This window comes from Citrus sinensis, chromosome 5 (genome assembly GCF_022201045.2).
Source record: "Citrus sinensis cultivar Valencia sweet orange chromosome 5, DVS_A1.0, whole genome shotgun sequence".
NCBI classification, from domain to species: domain Eukaryota; kingdom Viridiplantae; phylum Streptophyta; class Magnoliopsida; order Sapindales; family Rutaceae; genus Citrus; species Citrus sinensis.
The window spans coordinates 21,556,321-21,576,259 of NC_068560.1; the positions used below are offsets into that span (position 1 = coordinate 21,556,321).

At 34.5% G+C, this 19,939-nt stretch overlaps 1 protein-coding gene across 3 annotated transcripts; it reads left to right on the plus strand.

Annotated features, from left to right (window-relative positions):
• Nucleotides 1–116: 116 nt before the first annotated feature.
• On the plus strand, nt 117–15,587 carry LOC102609079 (uncharacterized). Of its 3 annotated transcripts, XM_052440753.1 has the most exons (24): nt 120–543; nt 637–898; nt 1,011–1,079; nt 1,175–1,312; nt 2,019–2,136; nt 3,333–3,415; nt 3,595–3,690; nt 4,177–4,345; nt 4,425–4,567; nt 4,644–4,730; nt 4,908–5,093; nt 6,445–6,612; nt 7,697–7,817; nt 7,920–7,989; nt 9,065–9,152; nt 9,260–9,380; nt 10,252–10,445; nt 10,561–10,669; nt 11,453–11,608; nt 12,373–12,475; nt 12,799–12,972; nt 14,196–14,341; nt 14,691–14,820; nt 15,566–15,587. In XM_052440753.1, exons 1-24 carry the CDS (start codon nt 353–355, stop codon nt 15,570–15,572), a joined length of 3,129 nt encoding a protein of 1,042 aa, XP_052296713.1. In that variant the 5' UTR covers nt 120–352; the 3' UTR covers nt 15,573–15,587. The 3 variants fall into 3 exon arrangements, with proteins under 3 accessions (XP_052296714.1, XP_052296713.1, XP_052296712.1); XM_052440752.1 differs by lacking the exon at nt 15,566–15,587 and having other exon boundaries at nt 122–543; nt 14,691–15,029; XM_052440754.1 differs by lacking the exons at nt 10,252–10,445; nt 10,561–10,669; nt 15,566–15,587 and having other exon boundaries at nt 117–543; nt 14,691–15,029.
• Nucleotides 15,588–19,939: the final 4,352 nt, after the last annotated feature.

A 19,939-nucleotide genomic window follows, 5' to 3' on the forward strand; every position in this document is an offset into this window, starting at 1 on the left:
TGCAATAAATAAACGACACAAACATTGTGAAAGTGCCGTAAAATGGTTGCTGTCTGAACTTTCACTCGTGACAAAATTTTCAAACACGTCAGGTGATTCCTCGCCATCCCGTGTTTGTTCTGTTTGATTGAAATTCTCCAGAATCAGAAAACTGACACGCCACCGTTTCTGTTCATCATCATTTGGATTTTGGACTCCGTCACTTCGCTGTATGTACATGCAATGCCCGTGCCACGCGTCCGGTGTATCGATCGATACCTTTAAGGCCTATTAAATTCGACTTTTATCCTATTAATTACTTAACTAATTAATTAAATAATTAAATTATATTAAAAAGGACCAGTAAATCAAAATGATTGAATCACTGACCTGCTGCAGTAGTGCTAGAGTCACTGGCACGCCTGTTGGAATCGTGAGGCGTGAGTTCACTGCTTCTTCATATTCTTCTTCCAATTCCAAATTGAATAAATTTGATCGTCGAGGCCTCTTTGCTTTAACCACTACAGGCACAAGAGCAACATCTCATCTCTTTAGCTCCATCAGGTTACTAATTAGTTAATAAGTTTACTCCTTCATTCGTTCATTCGTTTGATTGATTTGCAATTTCGAACATTGTTCAAAATTTTTCATATGCAGAAAGAGATCGGCATCTAGAATCGTAATGGCGGCGGAGGCGATCGCTTCCTCGGACGTCGTTTCAGGTGACATGATTTTTGAACCGGTTTTGGAGGAAGGAGTTTTCCGCTTCGATTGTTCGGCGAGTGATCGTCAAGCAGCGTATCCGAGTCTCTCGTTTGTGAATGGAAAGGATAGGGACACGCCAATCTCGACTCGCACGCGCCCTTCATATACTCCCACTTATCAATGTGTCCGCGGTCAACAGATAGTCAAACTTGAGGTTCCCTCTCTGCATACATTGCACTTTCTTAATTTCTTTGGTAATGCGTGTCTTTTTTTCTTTTTTTTTTTTAAAGCTAGATTAATTTGATGGCTTTGGGTTCGGATTTTAGTTTCCTGCTGGTACCTCGTTGTATGGAACTGGGGAAGTTAGTGGTCAGCTAGAGCGGACGGGAAAGAGAGTGAGTTCCTGTCTATTTTTTATTTTTTAAATATGATGTGCAGTGAGCCCTTACTTACTTGTTCAACCACAATGTGCCGATCTTTTTGCCTGTAGATTTTTACATGGAACACGGATGCATGGGGCTATGGTACTGGAACAACGTCTTTGTATCAGTCGCATCCTTGGGTGCTTGCTGTTCTTCCGAATGGAGAGGCATTGGGGGTTCTTGCTGACACAACACGGCGATGTGAGGTGTGGCTTTCTTGTGAACTTAAACTTGTTTAAGTATTACTGCTGTTTTTTTTTTTTTTTTTTCTTGTGAGGTTAAATGTTTGAATTGTAATGTTGTTTAGTTTTAACATGGCATTGAAAGTCATGATGTCTTGCTTTTGAGTTGTTTTTTGGTCCATTGTGTACTTGTATTGTGTTTGGAATCTCATTAATTAAAGGGTAAATATCATTCAACTCTTTGACTCTTGGCCTAAAATAAAGCAGCTCGAAGGTTTTTTTCTCAGTCTTCACACGTGGCCATGGTTGGACTAAAGCAAATATACTTTAGATTTCTCTCAAAACTAGCCTATAGTGACTCTCATATTTGCTCCTAATTTCCAAAGCTTACCTTTGTTCTTTCTGCTGTATTTTATTTCTTAGATTGATTAATTGGTTTTCTCAGCATTCTATTGTTTGTCAGTTGAGGAAATTGATGGATTGTAATGGGAAGTTAAATGAGAAACATGAAAAGAGTGTGGAGCAGCTTGATTTCAGACTAAAACTCCAGGAGCTTCATTGTATTTACCCTTTAATTAAGTAGGCGCCAAAATGAGAGAGGGAGTGGGGTTGGGGTGGGGTTGTTGGAGGTTAAAATGCTATTATTGAGTAAAAAGTTAACCTATTATGAACTTCTGTGGTAATCCACATTGATCTATCCTAACAGTCCTCTGTATTTATTCTCCTGCAGATTGATCTGAGGAAAGAATCAACAATACAGTTCATTGCTCCATCCTCATATCCTGTATTTACATTTGGTCCTTTCACTTCTCCTACTGCTGTTCTGGTTTCTCTTTCTCATGCAGTTGGTAATCTCCTAGACCAAGCTTTCTCTTCTTCAAGTGCTCCATGTCCTTGTCAAGTTTTTATGATGTCAAGATAACTTCCTCTGTCATAGTTTGCTCTTACATGATTTTCATGTTGAATCAGTAAACAGAATACATATAATACGTTCGTTTGTTTTTTGTGGTTTAAAGGGTATCTATTTTTCTTTTAACTCTTCCTTGAGTGATGCATGAGTTGAATTCTGTGTTTTGTTGAGGTATTTAGATATATATACTTTGCCCTAAAAGCTTCTCTGCTAATACAATAATACGAGTAATCCTAATAAAATAAAAGCAATCCTTCTTTAATCAAGCTTAATGGACGGAGTGACTAAAAATGTGTTTCGTATCATTTTAAAAAACAGTTCTCAAACCTACTTATGAAAATGACAGTTGATGTCTTCAAATGATGTTTACTTGATCAAAGAATGCTTTTGGTTTGTGAATGCTATAATTTTTTCAAAAAATAAAATTGGAGAACGTATTTGGTATTCTTGAAAATGAGATTTTTATATTATTGTTAATTTTATTATTTATCTTTTGGAGTTAATTCATTTTCATAATTCCAAAATTCTAGCTATAATTTTGAATATTCATTTTTTGTTGTACAAATTGGTTTCTAGAAAACACCACTCCTAGTAAAATTATACTTTTTGTTTTTGGAAACATAAAATCTATTTGAGAAACAGAACCAAACTCCCATTAATATACTTTCATGACCTAGAATGATCTGTTATGAGCTTGTTTCATAGTTTGAGTCCCTGAATTATAGCATAACCAAGCTCCCATTAATATAATGTCATGACCTATAATGATCTGTTATGAGCTTTTTTCATCGTTTGAGTCCGTGAATTATCATTGATGAAATAGATAGAGGCCTCCAGCTAAACAGAGCAATGATGGCAATAATGAATAATTCCGAAATTTTGCATACTTGTCCATCTTCATTTATTCACAGGAGCTGCATTGTAGCAGTTATACTAGTGTTTCAAGAGCTTCTTGGGTCTTTTTATTTTTAATGTATCATCTTCACAATTTTTTTTTAATTTATTCTTCTTTAAAGAAAAGAAATTTCTAATTGTATTTACATTTATGGGTTTACAAAAGTGAAAAATCTGTCCACAAGAACAATAACATATGGCTTAGGCTCATACTTTGTAGTTGTTGATTTTTCTTACTAGGGACTGTGTTTATGCCACCAAAATGGTCCTTAGGTTACCACCAATGTCGCTGGAGCTATGATTCTGATAAGAGAGTTCGTGAGGTTGGTTCTTTCTCTATTTCCCAATGAATTTTTCTTCCTGATTTGCTTCATTTTTGGAAGAACAACAAAATTCTGAAAAATTGTTATTCCTAAAGTTATGATCACCATTGTGCTTTCTATATCTTCTATTATACATTTTATTTTGTGCTTTTCTGATTATTAACCCATCATATATTCAGATTTGCAGGACATTTCGTGAGAAAGGTATACCGTGTGATGTTATATGGATGGATATCGACTACATGGATGGATTTCGTTGTTTCACTTTTGACAAGGCATGTTCTTTCTTAATGATATTTCTGGATGATGTCTATTGCATCATTAATTTACTTATAACTTAAAATTAAATCAACATTCATTAAAGCAGTAAAAAGCAAATATCAACCAAGAGAAGGAGTTTCGTTAGTTCGTTTAGACTTCCAAAAATTGATTAAGGAGAGTAGTTGCTAGAACTTCAGTTTCATTTCAATGCGCTCAAGATGCAGTAATATTAACAATATCTGAAACTAATTCCTCTCATGAAGGTTAGTATATAAAGAAAAAAAAATGGTCCCTTTGTTGATTTGCTGGCCTAGGTTCTGCTAGGACAAAAACTTCGTTATGGACAACCTTGTTGAACTTAACAATATCCACACTATGTATTTTTGTTATAAGGACACGTCTCCTGGCAAGGCGTTGGAATTACATAGCTGTATATTACCCATCATGTGAGAATACTATAATCATTGACATGGGGAGTGAATTATAATGATTTCTTTTAGGAGCGTTTCCCAGATCCAAAATCTTTGGCCACGGATCTCCACCTTAATGGTTTCAAAGCAATCTGGATGCTTGATCCAGGAATTAAACACGAAGATGGGTATTTTGTGTATGATAGCGGTTCTAAAATTGATGTCTGGGTTCAAAAAGCAGATGGGACGCCTTTTATTGGTACTTCTCTTTATTTGATGAAGCTGATTCTTTAAATTAACTTTTTGAGGTGTTAAAGTCACCAATGTGCTTATTTCAGGGGAGGTGTGGCCTGGGCCTTGTGTTTTCCCTGATTATACACAATCAAAAGTTCGTTCCTGGTGGGCCTCTTTAGTTAAGGATTTCATTTATAATGGAGTTGATGGTATATGGAATGATATGAACGAGCCAGCTGTCTTTAAGGTTATTCTTAAATTTATTCCTATGCATGTGCATTCTCTTTTATTTGTATGTGGTCTTACTCCTTTCTTTCTTTCAGTCTGTAACAAAGACAATGCCTGAGAGCAACATCCACAGAGGGGATGATGAAATTGGAGGTTGTCAAAATCACTCGTACTATCACAACGTATAATTTTTCAACCCTAATCTGGTGGCTTTCTTCTTACATGTAATCTCTTTTGCTATTAGTTTGTACGTGCATAGATCTCTTTGGTTATGTTATTTTGCCCGCAACGTAGTGCCAACCCATGTGTGAATGGTTATTACCATGTTGGCCGTTATTAACATGGGTTGCCAAACTTAGGTTTATGGCATGCTAATGGCAAGATCGACATATGAAGGCATGAAGTTAGCTGATAAAGATAAGCGTCCTTTTGTTCTCACCAGAGCTGGATTTATTGGTAGTCAAAGATATGCCGCCACATGGACAGGAGATAACGTTTCAAATTGGGAGCACCTTCATATGAGTATATCGATGGTACTTCAATTGGTAAGTGTTCAGTTGTTCATTTTTTCTGTTTTCACAAAGTACTAATGAGCTAAACGCTTTATGCCCTAAATAATTTATGCCTTTTCCCCCGGCTATAGGTGATGCTTTTGTCTCTCTGAGCAATCTTTACACGTCTTTATAAGGAAGACTTAAGTGCTGTATGAATGATGTATGTAGCTAAGAAGTTTGGTTTGTGGTCTCTTTCAAGAGTATAAGTGGTTATCTTTTGCTTTGTCTAAAACCTGAAAAATGTAGAACCAACCATTAGGTAGCATCTTAGATCAAAGCTGTTTTATTGTAATCTTCTAATTCATCACAGATCTAACTTGGAAAGGGGTCCTGAATTTATTTTGTGAATTTTGGGTTTGCTTTATTTGTTTTGAGACAATTTAGTCCTAAAGATCCTATGCTTTAAATGGAAAGCTTATCAGTTTAGAATTGGATACAACATTTTTGTGATCTTTTAGGCGTTCTTTTTTTGTGAACTCACTCAATTCTTTGTATATCCCTTCTTTTAGTATAAGGTTCTTCGTTTCCCAAAAGAATTTTATTTTCTCATTATTTTATTAAAGGTATTCAACTTTTTTGCCTTCGATCTTTCTTTAGACTTTTTATTTTCACCTATGAAATTATACTAGTTCTTCATAACCAAATACCCTTGACTGCCTCATTATACCAATTCTGCAGTCCCTGTTAATCATCTTCTTCCTTCAGCTAGGGCATGAAATTTATATGCTACCTAGAATTCTAGAGCTTTGTGATGGTTTAATTTGGATGATGAGCGATCTTTCATCATCTTCAATCAATAGGGTTCTTGGAGTAAACCATGAGGTTGTATCTTCCCTCTTTCAATCCTGCTTCAAGTAATTAAGCTGCATCTCCTATTCCTTCCCCCCACCCCCCCCAACCCAAAAAAAAAAAAAAAGAACACTTTGCTGGATCTGCACAACACTTCCTGATACGTCACTTTCATCAATTTTTGTATCATATCAATGCAGGCTTACAGTAATTATTTGTGCCTGGCTATAGTCTTTTGGCATAATCTTTGCTTCTCTATGACTTTTTGTTTATTAATCTTCGGCTATGAGTCTGTCATCCAGAAAACATACTAATGCAAGCCTTTGTTTAACTTTTGAAACAATGTGTCCTAAAGATATTTGCTTAAGTTTGTATTTGGAAACAATTCTGACATCCGACGTTATCTTAACACACAGCTGGCTTTGCAGAACTGTTTGTCTTGGTTCCCAATTTTTGAACTGAATTACTTGGAGGCAACATATGTTCCTTTTTTTTTTGGGTTATTTCTTTCTGACATATTCTACATTCTCATACATGATTTAATTTGTATTAGGGACTTAGTGGTCAGCCATTTTCAGGACCTGATATTGGTGGATTTGCTGGAAATGCAACACCTAGACTTTTTGGACGGTGGATGGGTATAGGTGCCATGTTTCCTTTTTGCCGCGGCCACACTGAAACCGACACTATTGACCATGAGCCTTGGTCTTTTGGGGAAGAGGTTTTGTTCTGCTCTAGCGTTGTTATTATAGCCTTTTTCTGTTTCAAACTTGAATGAGTGGATTCTTGTAAGTTCTACAGGTTATGGAGAATGAAATTGCTTTCCTATTATTGATGACCGAAAAGGCTCAATTATATGTTAAAAGGCTAATTATGACTGAAAGAACACTTTAGAAACATTCCTTTTATATTTGGAAAACAAATCAATTGCCTCTCGTAAGCACAATAAAAAGTTACAAATGATATCAGAGCTTGTGGTATGTATGAAAAGAATCTTGAAATGTCAGATTTTATGAAATGTTCTATTTCTGGGCAATGGGGTAGACTGCAGATGGGCAGCAAAAATATTTAAGCAGGATGATGCCGGCTAACTAAATGAAAACCGAGTTAATCTGCTTTCTTTGCTTATTAAGTACTACCTTAATTTATTTAGAGCTTAGTTGATCTTACTAAAGGGGGTTTCCTGTGAATATGCATGCCTGATCAAAGTACATAAACTAAACATTGATTAGTACTCACTAATTGTGGTGAGAACCCCGGTGTAGTGCCTTGCATAAACTTTATGTTATATCTACTTCGTCTCCTCATAAAGAATGATGTAAAGTTACAACCAAAAGGTTGTTTGATCGAACTATATGTTGTGTCCATTGAATTAGATCTGAGGAGATCTATGGTAAAGCTGATAGATGAAGGACCCAACAATAGAATTTAACTTCTTACACACCTCCTATAATGCAAGGCATGTGAACTAAACACAACAAAGAACAAAATACACATTTTGTTGATGTGCTTTTGCATGTCATCCAAAAGAAAAACGCCACGAACCTTAATAACTGCAAAAAGCTTTTTTTAATAACAATGAGAGGATTCAAACAATTGATTACTTGGTCAAACTTAAACTGATGGCTAAAAGCCAATAATTGCATTTAATTTCTATCAATTTTTTTAAATTAAACAAGTGAGATTTACTACCTACTCTAACATTTACTTTAATTTTGGTTTCTGGTCACAATTGGTTGTGTTTCCTTTGGGTTTATTTGATGTCAACTTGAGTATCTAAAACTAATGAGAGTTCTCTTTCTTAGTGTGAAGAAGTTTGTCGGCTGGCCTTGAAGAGGCGCTATCGCCTTCTACCTCATATATACACTCTATTTTATATGGCTCATACAACTGGCACTCTGGTGGCAAGTCCTACCTTTTTCGCTGGTATGTCCTTGTGTGAGTGTATTGGTTTTGTTCCTTGTGGAGCATTATGAAATGTTTACCTTTTTATACATGCTTTAAAACAAATGTAAATTGCTTGTGCAGATCCTGAAGATCTCACTTTGAGGAAACTTGAAAATTCATTTCTATTGGGTCCGGTTTTAGTTTGTGCAAGGTTCTTATTCTATTCCTTAGACATGACATACTTGATGACAGTAGAATAGTGTATATGCCTTAGTTTCTCATTTTCATCTTGGTTTTATGCCTTAATCTCCTTCTCATCTACTCGACCATGATTATTGAATTTTACATGTGATTTGATTTTCCTGCTGATAGCATGGTTGTCTTCATTCTAAATATTACATAAATGTAAACCAACCACTGGCCAACCCTAGTGTGAATAGAACTTGAACTTAGACCTGCTGTCCCACCCTGTGTGATTTTACCAGTTAAATTAAATGTTCCATTTTAATAATGTGCCCTTTTTACCAGTTAAATTAAATGTTCCATTTTACCACCTTGTGTGATTTTACCAGTTAAATTACATGTTCCAATTTAATAATTGTGCCCTTTTTTTGGTGCACAACGATATTTAGTTTTTTAAAAATTGTTGAAATATTAACACCATTCCATACATAAGAATTCAATCTCTCAATATAATTGTGGGGGGATGGTTTTGAAGAAATAGCCTGGTCTCTCATGTCTCACTTGTTGTATCAAGTTAACTATCCAAAGCAACAGAATGCCAATTGCACGATTTTAGTGACAGATTCTTTATGCAACAATGTTCAATAGCTTCTTTCCCTTTTCTGAGAATTATCCTTCTCTGAGAGAATTATATACTTATCTTATTCAAAGTCATCAAAATGAAATATTGTTTACTTTCGTGTAGTCATTTATGTTCTTGATTTGATGTCATTTTTCTAAAACCACTTCTTTTTTAATTTATTGAATATATCTTTCTAGTTTGTTATCAAAGAAAAAGATACTGTATCACCAAGATATTTTCTTTTGTGTAGTGGGGAAAGTAAGAAAATCAAATAAGAAAAAAATAAATAGGAAAATTTCACATTATTATTTACATTCCTGATTTTGTTTTTGTGTGTTGAACCCTTTTAAATTTCTTTGAACTGTTGGATTCCCTTGATGTCATTCTTCTCATGGATTGTTAAGAGTGGGGTTAAGTTGTAGGACCTTGTATTTTGCTTCTCGTCATGCATATAGTAACATCCATATTTCTTCTTAAATAGCACATTGCCTGATCAGAGGTCAGATAAGTTGCAGCATGCACTACCCAAGGGAATTTGGCAAAGTTTTGATTTTGAAGATTCACATCCGGTATCTGTTCTTGGACGTTTATCTGTATCCATTAATCATGTCTGTTTTCCCCTTTTTTAAATGAATTTTGATGTTTTCCCCCTTTTGCTCTTTTTGTAATATACCAGGATTTACCCTCTTTATATTTGCGAGGTGGATCAATTTTACCTTTCGGTCCTCCGCATCAGCATATTGGTGAATCTAAGCCATCTGATGACTTAACACTTCTGGTGGCTTTAGATGAGAATGGTAGTTTTGATACATTAAATTTTTGTAGAGCAACTTTAAATTTGAAGCTAATAATTTCATAAAATGTTTATCATCCGATGTAGTTCATATTCTAAAGCATTCTATTTGCCTGCTGATTTTTCTGGTTTGATTTTTTGCCTACAAGATTGCAATCCTATGTGATGGTTTAGCTGCCTACAATTTTTATTACTATAATTTGAAGGTTTTGACTGGGGAAATAGTAGGTTTGATGCTTTTAAGTTAATAATTTCTTTGAACAGTTTGTCCCCATGGCAAAATATTAATATAGAATAACCAGAGAGATAACACCTGAAACATTGATCTTGCCGGCAATCAACCACCTCCATGTCATCACCAACAGCACCAGTGATTTTTCTGGCAATCAAACTGTTCTTTCATTCATCAGTCATCTTCAGCCCACACCATTACTTCCATTGGTTATACACATGGTGTAATGTTGCCCACCTAGAATTGGTTCCTTGCTTTTGCCAGATCCAGGTTCTTTTTCCAGTCGTTTGGGCTTTGAAATCTTGGGCCAGTTTTTGTAGGCCTTTTTTGGTCAGGTGCACTTGTTTTTAAATATTTTGCCATCGCTGATTTTGTTGAAATAGTTGGGTGACTTGCATTTTGATCCATGTCTACAAAATTCTGATCATAAAGTAAAAGTATGACAAAATGTTGTCAACTTGATCATGCTCAAGATGATATTACTCTACTTTGTTTACTTCTTTTTAGAGATCTGTCCCATCAATATCCTTTCATGCGAGTTTGTGAAACAACTAAAAGTTTGATAGCCTTTCCAACTTTATTGCAATGCTATTGATCCTGCTTTCCTTAAGCTTCTGTATAACTTGCTTATTTTCTCTTACAGGCAAAGCAAAAGGTGTTCTATTTGAAGATGATGGTGATGGATATGGATTCACTGAAGGTCAATATCTGCTGACACACTATGAAGCTGAGCTTCAGATGTCAGAGGTTACTATTAGAGTTTCCAAATCTGAAGGATTATGGGAAAGGCCAAAACGTCGTCTTATTGTAAAAATATTACTTGGTGGAGGTGCAGCGGTTTGTCTTCTTTCCCTGAGAAACATTTATTAAAATCCTACGTTATGATTTTATTGTTTACCTTCTAGAGCATCTGTTTAAAAGATTTTTAGTAACTGAACTCTTGCGAAAACAGATTGATACATGGGGAATGGATGGAGAGGATTTGCAAATTGCAATGCCATCAGAAGCTGAAGTGTCTAATTTGGTATCGGCGAGTAAGGAAAAGTACAAGATTCGTATGGGTAATGCTGCTTCCTTAAGCCATCTGACGCTCACTCATTCATTGGAATTATCCACAAATTACTAATCGTTGATTTCTTTTTCAATTTTCCCAAAAATTACTTTGAGAGATTTTAGTGTACTTTTCCATCCTCTTCAATTAAGTAGATTTACGCTGCAAATTCAACTGTCATGTTCGTGAACATTCTGATGTTCTTATTGCAGTTCTTTGTTCAGTCACATATCTTCAATTGTATTATTTGATTAGGTGTCTTTCTGGAAATTGCATTATTATTCACGCAATTTTATGGCTTCATGTGTGTAAAACTAAAAGTTGGGTTCTGAGTCATGGTTTCTAAGCTTTTTCTGGGGATTTCTTATAGATAGTTCCTGTCTTTTCTTTATTGACGGATGGTTTCAGTTGAGAGGTTAAAACTACAGGAATTCTTTTATTTCAGATTTTTTCAATTTCTGCTTGTAGAGCAATTTTTATAAATTGGATAGTACTTGCAGAACTTAATTACTAGGCCTCAACACCATTTATTTCTGAAATTTTCTCAAAATGTAATTTTTTAATGTTCATGGCCATATTGCCCCAGTAAATATGCTTTTAATTGCAGAATTCATTATCTTGTTCTTGATGTGCGATTGTCAGAAGAAAAGAAAATAGTTTGAAGAAATCTTCAATAATTTGTTAATTTCTATAAATTGTGTTGAGGACTTGAAGGTGCTAGGAATTTGATCGACTAAACTTTAAAATCTTTACTAGTGTTCATGTTGGTTCTAATGAGGGTTTTTATTTGCAGAAAGTGCTAAGCTAATTTCAGATGCGGAAAAGGCTTCTGAACACAAGGGAGTGGAACTTTCACAGACCCCTATTGAACTGAAAAGCGGTGATTGGGCTGTTAAAGTTGTGCCTTGGATTGGGGGTAGAGTTATTTCCATGGCACACCTTCCTTCAGGTAATTCATTATCATTGTTTTCCTTTGGGTGGGATGACATCAATGGTCTTTCTCCTTCACCCGTTGAGTTTATTCTGGCTGTTGTATCTCGAACATATGTGAGATACTTCATTGGTCATTTTCTTAAACCCCAAGACAAATTGGACATTTTTTTTAGTTTTTCCTTGCTGCAACTTTTGAGTCTAACGGTCATCTTACCTCCTTGAAGTCCAAAGTTGCCATGTTTTACTCTATTCTTTACACGTATGAAGACGCTGATGTTAGATTATCAAAGGAGAAAAAAATGATGGATCTCTAGACACGTTTTCTTTACAAGTACTTTAAAGAGGCGGTTCACTAAATTTGGAATAATTCAAAAACGAAGATGGAAAACAATAGTTGAATTTGTTCCGCGATAAATATATTTTGAAAATTTGTTGGCTGTTTGCTGCTTGAATGTCCTTATCAGCCTTATGCCCCAGGCTACACGAGATTTCTTATTTGAAGAATGTTAGAATGTATTTTCATTTCTAGTATTATCTTCTTGACTATACACATTCTTGTGCGAAAGTGATACATTGCATGAAAGAGTGTTTTCAGTCACGCACAAAGAAGAGTGTTTTTACAAGTCAAACATGTGCATGCATATGCGTGCCCACAGGCAGTGGAAATTTTCCAATCCAGTGGAACCTGACCAAATCAGTTAATTATTCATTTGTATTTCTAATGTGTGAAACATTATGTTAACTGCTCATCCTTTGACTCCAAAGTTATTATGTTGACAGGAACACAGTGGCTTCATAGCAGGGTTGAAGTTAATGGGTATGAAGAGTATTGTGGTACTGAATACCGGTCTGCTGGATGTACTGAAGAATACAGTGTCGTAGAGTGAGTTTCCGATTAATACGTTTAAAACTTCATTTCGTTTTTCGAAGGAGCATAATTTATATAATCAAGACTCATAATGATATAATGCTTGCTGAAATGGGACCTATAAGGTCAAAGAGCCAAGCATTTGATTGAATTGTTGACAAATAGCAGTAGGATGTGTTTGTTTTATTTAAGATGGAGTGTGAGAAAATCATGCTCTATCTTTCTTTGCTACGCTAAAATATTATCCACCTGATAATAAATTTGTTGTGGCCGCTTGTCGTGCCCAATGTTCCTTTTTCTGTTTGTGTTATGCTTCTACACCTTTTCTTCTGTTGTAGGAGTCGTCTTCAGCATGGAGGAGAAGAGGAATCTCTCATGTTAGAAGGTGATATTGGTGGTGGGTTGATTCTGCAGAGGAAGTTAACCATTCCCAAAGATAATCCAAAGATCTTTAAGATCAATTCTAAAATTCTAGCCCGCAAAGTTGGTGCTGGTTCTGGTGGCTTTTCAAGGTGTGTTTCATTCTGTGTTATCTTTTGTTTCTTGTCGACACTACTACTTCTAACAGTGCTAATTCTGTATGATTTGGGGCTGTCTGTGGTTTATCATTTGAGAAGTACTAATTCTGTATCACTTAGATAATGGTCTATGTCTTAAGTGATGTAGGTCAGTACTCGAAAAAGAAAGCGAAAGGAGACAATACAAAAAATAACAGTAAGTGGAGGGAATGAAGTAAGAAATAACTAGGAAGAAGATGAAAAGAAAGAATATGAGAGAAATGTCTCTTTTCATTATGTCAATCAATCATCCACCCCCCACAATCTGGATCAGCGGATTCGGTGGGCAACTCCTGAGTCAACTATTCTTAAAATAATAACAGCCGCTATGTCATGTTAGTATTTATCAGCTGACTAACATGATAATTTGGTCCTATTTCATGTCTAGCATATTCTATTGCTTCATGAAATGTGTAAAATCCTTTAACATATGGATCAGGATAATTGATCATCAAATCAACTACCTCTTTTCACTGACTATAAAATCCTGGTTGTCTACCTTTAACTAATACGAAAAATGCAAAATGTTTACTGTCTACATGTTCATTAATTTGTCTAAAATAATGCATGAGTGCAGCTAGCAAGGAAGCAAGTAAGTAGTTTTACTTTTTATTTTTTTTGCTTTCGGGTTTAGAAGTCTCGCCATTACTTCTTTGTCTATAGTTACTAAATCTTTGTGTAACTTGAATTACAAAGTGTTTATGAAAAAAGAATTTTATTGATATTGATTTTGAGTACAAGTTGAGTGCTTGCTTACATTCACGAACTTCATTCCCAAAAAATGGAACACTTTAAATGTGTACATCTTTGCTATGTACAATTGTAGTCATACTATTAAGCCTTCATCCGATTTGTTGTGGGAATACAAGATTAGTATACTTTTGGAGGTTTGAGAGTGAGAGTGACACTCCCTTGTTTACCACATAAAATTAGTAGATAAACTGAAATATTATTGTTACACAAATGGAGGCTAAAAGGCTTCTATATTAATACTTTAATATGTGTAATATTATTGTTTCTGAAAATTCAAGTATTCGATTTTTCTCTTTAAAAAATTTAAAGAGAAATTGCCTCCCTGACTCCTTTTCGCAACATGAAAAGCTCGTTGCTACTTGTGTGCGTGTTATGGTTTTCTTGTTTATCTACACAAACTCTGCAACTTTTACTTTCTTCTGCAGGCTGGTTTGCCTGAGAGTGCACCCCATGTTCACCCTTCTGCATCCAACAGAATCTTTTATCTCATTTACCTCCATTGATGGGTCGAAGCAAGAAATTTGGCCAGAATCTGGGGAGCAGTTTTATGAAGGAAACCTTCTGCCTAATGGTAGTACTTTATACTTTAAATTTTATTTTGGTTTTATGTCAAAAAGTGTAGCATTGTCTACTAAATCAAAATGTAAATGGACTATTAAGAATGTCAATATACCGAAGGCATATAAGGATGAACAAAAATTTTGGTTTCCCTTTTATTTTTCATTCATTTCTGCAATTATTCTTCCAACTGCTTCCCAAGTGAATCTTTGTTTAAAATTGTTTTCAGAGGTTAAAGAAAAGATCTTTTGAAATCAAATGTGATGCTGATAGATATTTTCAAATGCAAGTTGTGACTGTGTTTTCCTCACCATTTAAAAGAATTGAGAATAAATTTGTTTTGTATGGGATTTTGATTTCAGGCGAGTGGATGCTTGTGGATAAGTGCCAAGGTCTGGCACTTGTTAATAGATTTAATGTCGAGGAAGTTTTCAAGTGTTTCATCCACTGGGGAACAGGAACAGTCAATTTGGAGCTCTGGTCTGAACAAAGGTCAGTTTCAAAGCAGTCACCTCTTGCGATTTCCCATGAATACGAGGTGATAAAAATTCCATAGGCACTCGTGCAAAATTCTACAAAATATTCCGAACGGTCAAAGGAGTGTTCTGAACTTGAACAAACTAAGACTGAATGTTTGGCTGGCAGAATGTAAATATCAATCAGCTGAGCCTAATAATAATCGATCTTCACGTTACTTGTTAGTGTCTTGTGCAACGCGATATAATTTGGTGACTTGTTAATGCCTGAATATCTTTCCAAGACTTTAACGAGCATAGATTTGTTTGTTTTAGAGGCAGCAACCATTACATGGAATGGTAAGCAGCACAAGCTTTGTTAGCTTGAGGATGGTGAGTGTGGGGCTAATGCATAGGATGGGAATTGACAAGAGAAAAAACTATGAATTGAGATGGCATGGGATATAATAAGTTCATGAACAATTAGGTGCAGAATAAATATTTACAGGTGGTGGGATACATCTACCAATTTTGATGGCATAGGAATAATAAGTCTCTTTTAATAGAAAAATAGCAATTCATATGCTGCTTCAAATTCATGTTTAAACAGACTCGACTCTTAACAAACATCAACGGACCACAAACTTCAGTTACTCCACAAACATTTACAAATCCAACAAATACCATTCGTATGCTCAAAAGGGTTTTATTGTTACCAATACTACAACCGTAGTAAAATTCATGTTACATTTGAATTCTGACTCTTTTCATCATTGGTTCAGTAACTGATACCCCAATGGAGCTGGAGATTCCCTCAATTGACGCCCTTGGTAATGTATGTCCTTATTGTTATATTATATTCTATCGATATTACAATCAAAGTCCTCCGAAGTAGATTTGTACAATTTATAACAAGCTGGGATCTATCGAATTTAATTAACAAATCTACTCTAAATAAGAGTGAGAATCTCCATTTTTATAAGAGTGTTTTACCACTAAAGTCTATAGGTACCTAATGTGTTTGCTTTAAACACAGCAATATGATGGCGATGTGATTCCAATGTTATAATAACATTTGTTTGTTGGAAGGAAACAGTGATGTGAGGCTGTTGAAGCACGCATGATGATGATGATGATAATTCTAGTCTTTGAAATATTTTTACTTTACTATAACTGGATCATTTTTTTTCCCATGAAATTAAGTTTGGTTTTGCGACCAAGACTCTTTTTCCCTACTGCACTTAAACTTTCTTTAAGAAAAACCACCTGGTGAAAAGCAATAGAGTAGGATTAGGGTTAATTTTATTACGCTATACAAACTCTATTACAATGCATTGTGTTTGTTGCAAGAATTAAAACTTAAAATTATCCTAATCTCTGTCTAAGCTTCAATTTAATTGATGGAAGCTTATATTATATTATGTTTCTTCAACAATTTAGGGGATATATTGATGAGCTCAAAAGAATTTGAGTAATGTTTGGGGACTCAATATTTGAGTTTTAACTTGGGTCACAATGTCATGTTTCACTCATGTATTGCATGATGAATATAAAATTAATTATTACTTTATTTGATCATCTCATAAATGTGATATCACTTATGTGTTGGATGATGAATGTAAAATTAATTATTACTTTACTTTACCATCTCATTAATGAATATCACATTAGTTGGTATTCAAATTAAGATAGTGTTTTTTTTTTTTCATCTGAAATATAAATGGGTCTGAATTTGACTGAATTCTGAATAGGTCTGAATATATATATGAATGATATGTTTAATTTTCTTTTTTCAATATCTGAATATAAGTGTTAACTTGTTTGTTTTATTGGATAAACACATGACAAGTTATAAATAAATTATTTGATTATTAAAAAAAATTGATAATTTTTATCTTAACAAAGCATGAAAAGTAAAATATATATCAAATACACGCACTTTTCTACATTGACATATGATACAAATAATTTTTTGGTAGCATTTTATAATGATACTTTTTCTTGTTAAGCATATAAGTCAATCAATAATTGTTTAATCATTGGAATTAAAATTAATGTATTAAATAAAATTCAAAATCTATTATAAAAATAGTAAATATAAATACTGAGAAATGGACCTATTATAAAATACATTCACCTAAAGTTCTCTTTGACAAAAAAAAAAAAAAAATAGTAATAGTTGAATACATATACAAAAAAAGGATAAATAAAAAATAATAAAAGGATAATTTATATAATAGAAAATGAATTTATTTAATAGGGTATTAATGAAAAAGAATATTAAAGTTCCATTCACATGTTTTGTCATTCAGATAAAAATAAGATTATTTAACTTTTTTCATTCAAACCTAAACATAATCAGATATAAATGATAAAAAACAAACAAAATAAAAACTGTAAATATCTAAAAAAAATAAGATTCAGACTTCGGTTAAAAAATAAAAAAACATTAAAACTTAAATATTGAGACACCTAACATTACTTAAAAGAATTTAAAATTTACGGTACATAACTCAAAAAAATTTAGAAAGAATATAGGCCCTTGTCATGTTTGAAAATGACTTGACATTTTATTATCCTTCCTGTTTAGTTATTATCCTAGGTCTAACACCCAACAACATCATTATAATACTAATTACTTAGAATAGTCCTTAATTATTAATTTTTTTCACTTGATATCCACCCATGCTTCTGGGCTGTGTAATGACAATTAACGCAATATAGTAATATGGCTATGTAACGTTTAATGCAATTTAGTAATATGGGATGCTGTGTAGGGTAAAAACATAATTTAAAACAAATAAAACTATATTACCTAGAAATTTAACGATTGGCACCATGGTCTCCTACTAATTTGTCGTCATTGTTGCCAATCTGCCCTTATTGTTGCCGACGCCGATTTTGCTCAAGGTTCCCGCCAATTATTTTCCAAGAATATATGAGAAAATGAAATATTTCTTTCTCTATTTGACCTACGACAACAAAATTAGATCCAGTAATTTGTGCACCGTACAGTAAATACTTAAGGATTTTTATTTTTCATCCAACGGCTGAGATTTATTGTCTCTAATTTTTATGGATCTAACTTAGATATTAATGCCTGTTAAAGGTTCAAAGTTGAAAAGAAGCACAAAAATTGAGATGTAAAATGGGATTAGATTCTTATTAAATAAGGTTGAATCTTAATTTCAAAACTATGTGGCTGAATCTTAATTTTAAAACTATGTATTATAACCACCTACACTTCCTTAGCTAATTCGCATACTTTCTTGCCTAATTTTTATGTTTTCTTTTGCTTCTTCAATTCCTGTGCTTCATTTTCTACAAAGAAAAAGTGTGCTTTGGAAGTTTTGGGCTAGCTAACCAAATGCGGGAAAAAAAAAAAAGTAATGAAGAATTCGAACAGGAATTTTACTTGGACAAATTATTCCCTATTAAAAACTAGATCTATGTTGTTTAAGTCACCTGAGGCGAATTTCTGGTGATCCAAAAAGAAGCAGATCAAAGAAGAACCCGCAAAGAGAACCAGAGGTGCTTGCATGCATGCAGAAGAACCAGCGATGGGTAAATAGTTGAGCAGGTATTCCTTCGCTGCTTATTTAAGTTACCTTCGCTGCTTAACCAGTATTCCTCTTGAAAAGTATTATACATCCTTTCAAGTGCTTATCTGTGTCCACATTAGTAACAAGCTTGGTTATGTTATGTGAATGAACTTTAGTTTTGTAAGAGGACAAATCATGGTCAGCCAATCCTTCTACGTTTGGCCTACAGTAATCGGTGCAATGTTTCTGTTAATTCTTTGATGATTGTTAAGAGGTTTTTGGGAATTCAGTAGTGAGCATTTGTTCCTCTTTGCCCTTAACTGCTCATAATATATTGTGAAGCTAATGTACTCGATAATATTCAAACATAAGGCATGTTTTCCTCGTTCCAAGTTTTTGCAATCTGATGAAAATCCTTGCACTCATTCGTATGCTTCAGATTATCAAAACTTAAATCCATTTAGCCTGCACAATACAAGAGAAATCAATACTATTTTAATGTCTTGTACTGCCAATCCACACACTCAACCTTCCCCGGCCAATGCATCCAACTTTCCGGCTCCTCCGAATCCTTTGCTTCTTTCTCCAGAAACAAAAAGCGTGTCGCGGAAGCTTAGATGGGGGAATTCAAGCACGAATTCCCTATGGAAAAAACTCTAAACCTTGCCGCATGGAGAAAAAATAACGCTAATGGCAGCGACCAAACTGAATAAATTTGGCAAACAAACCCAAAAGTGTTGCGCTTTCAGTGTCTTAGCCGATCATTGAATTCAACATTATTTTGCACTAGTTATCACAAACTTCGAGCATAACAAACAATTACATTATATAATTTTCAGGGCCTTGATTGAATAAAGCTTAAAGATAATCTTTTACAATCATATCTCTAAAACATAACTCATTTTATTGCAAAAATGCTTCTTGTGAAGCCGAGAGTTAGTTACATTCTGTTACTGGTGAGGTGGCAGTGAGTCAGCTTATGTGGGCCAGCTGGTGGTTAATTAGTTATGACCAAGAGCTGTATAAATAGCAGAGCCTGGTCTGATCATTGCAGATCTTTTACGGCTAAGTTAAGTGACCAAGACTAAGAGTAAGGATTCTTGGTTGAGTGAGATTTGTTCTCTGACATTGGTAGTCACATTGTAATCAACCTTTAGCAATAAAGTTTCACACCCTTTGGGGTTCTTCAGCCGTGGATGTAGGTACTCTGGTACCGAACCACGTTAATTCCTTCTCTTTGTTTTCTATTTGTTTCTAGTTTATACATTGTTCTTTGTTGATCTTTATAAATCTTGGCTGTTAGTTAAGTGCCGAAATCTTCCTTTTCTTTACAAATTGGTATCAGAGCTACGAAACTCTCTGTTCTTGATCTTCAAAGATGGGAACCACCATATTTGACCTTGAGAAATTCAATGGAGAAAACGACTTCTACCTATGGAGTCTTAAGATGAGGGCCATCTTGATTCAACAAGGCTTAGACAGTGCCCTTGATGGTGAGGAAGAAAAGTCCAAGAAAGAGAGAGAGGAAGGTTCTTCAAGTTCAGGTGGAGACTTAAGGACCATGAACAATAAAGCCCACAGTACGATCATCCTTCACCTGTCTGATGAGGTACT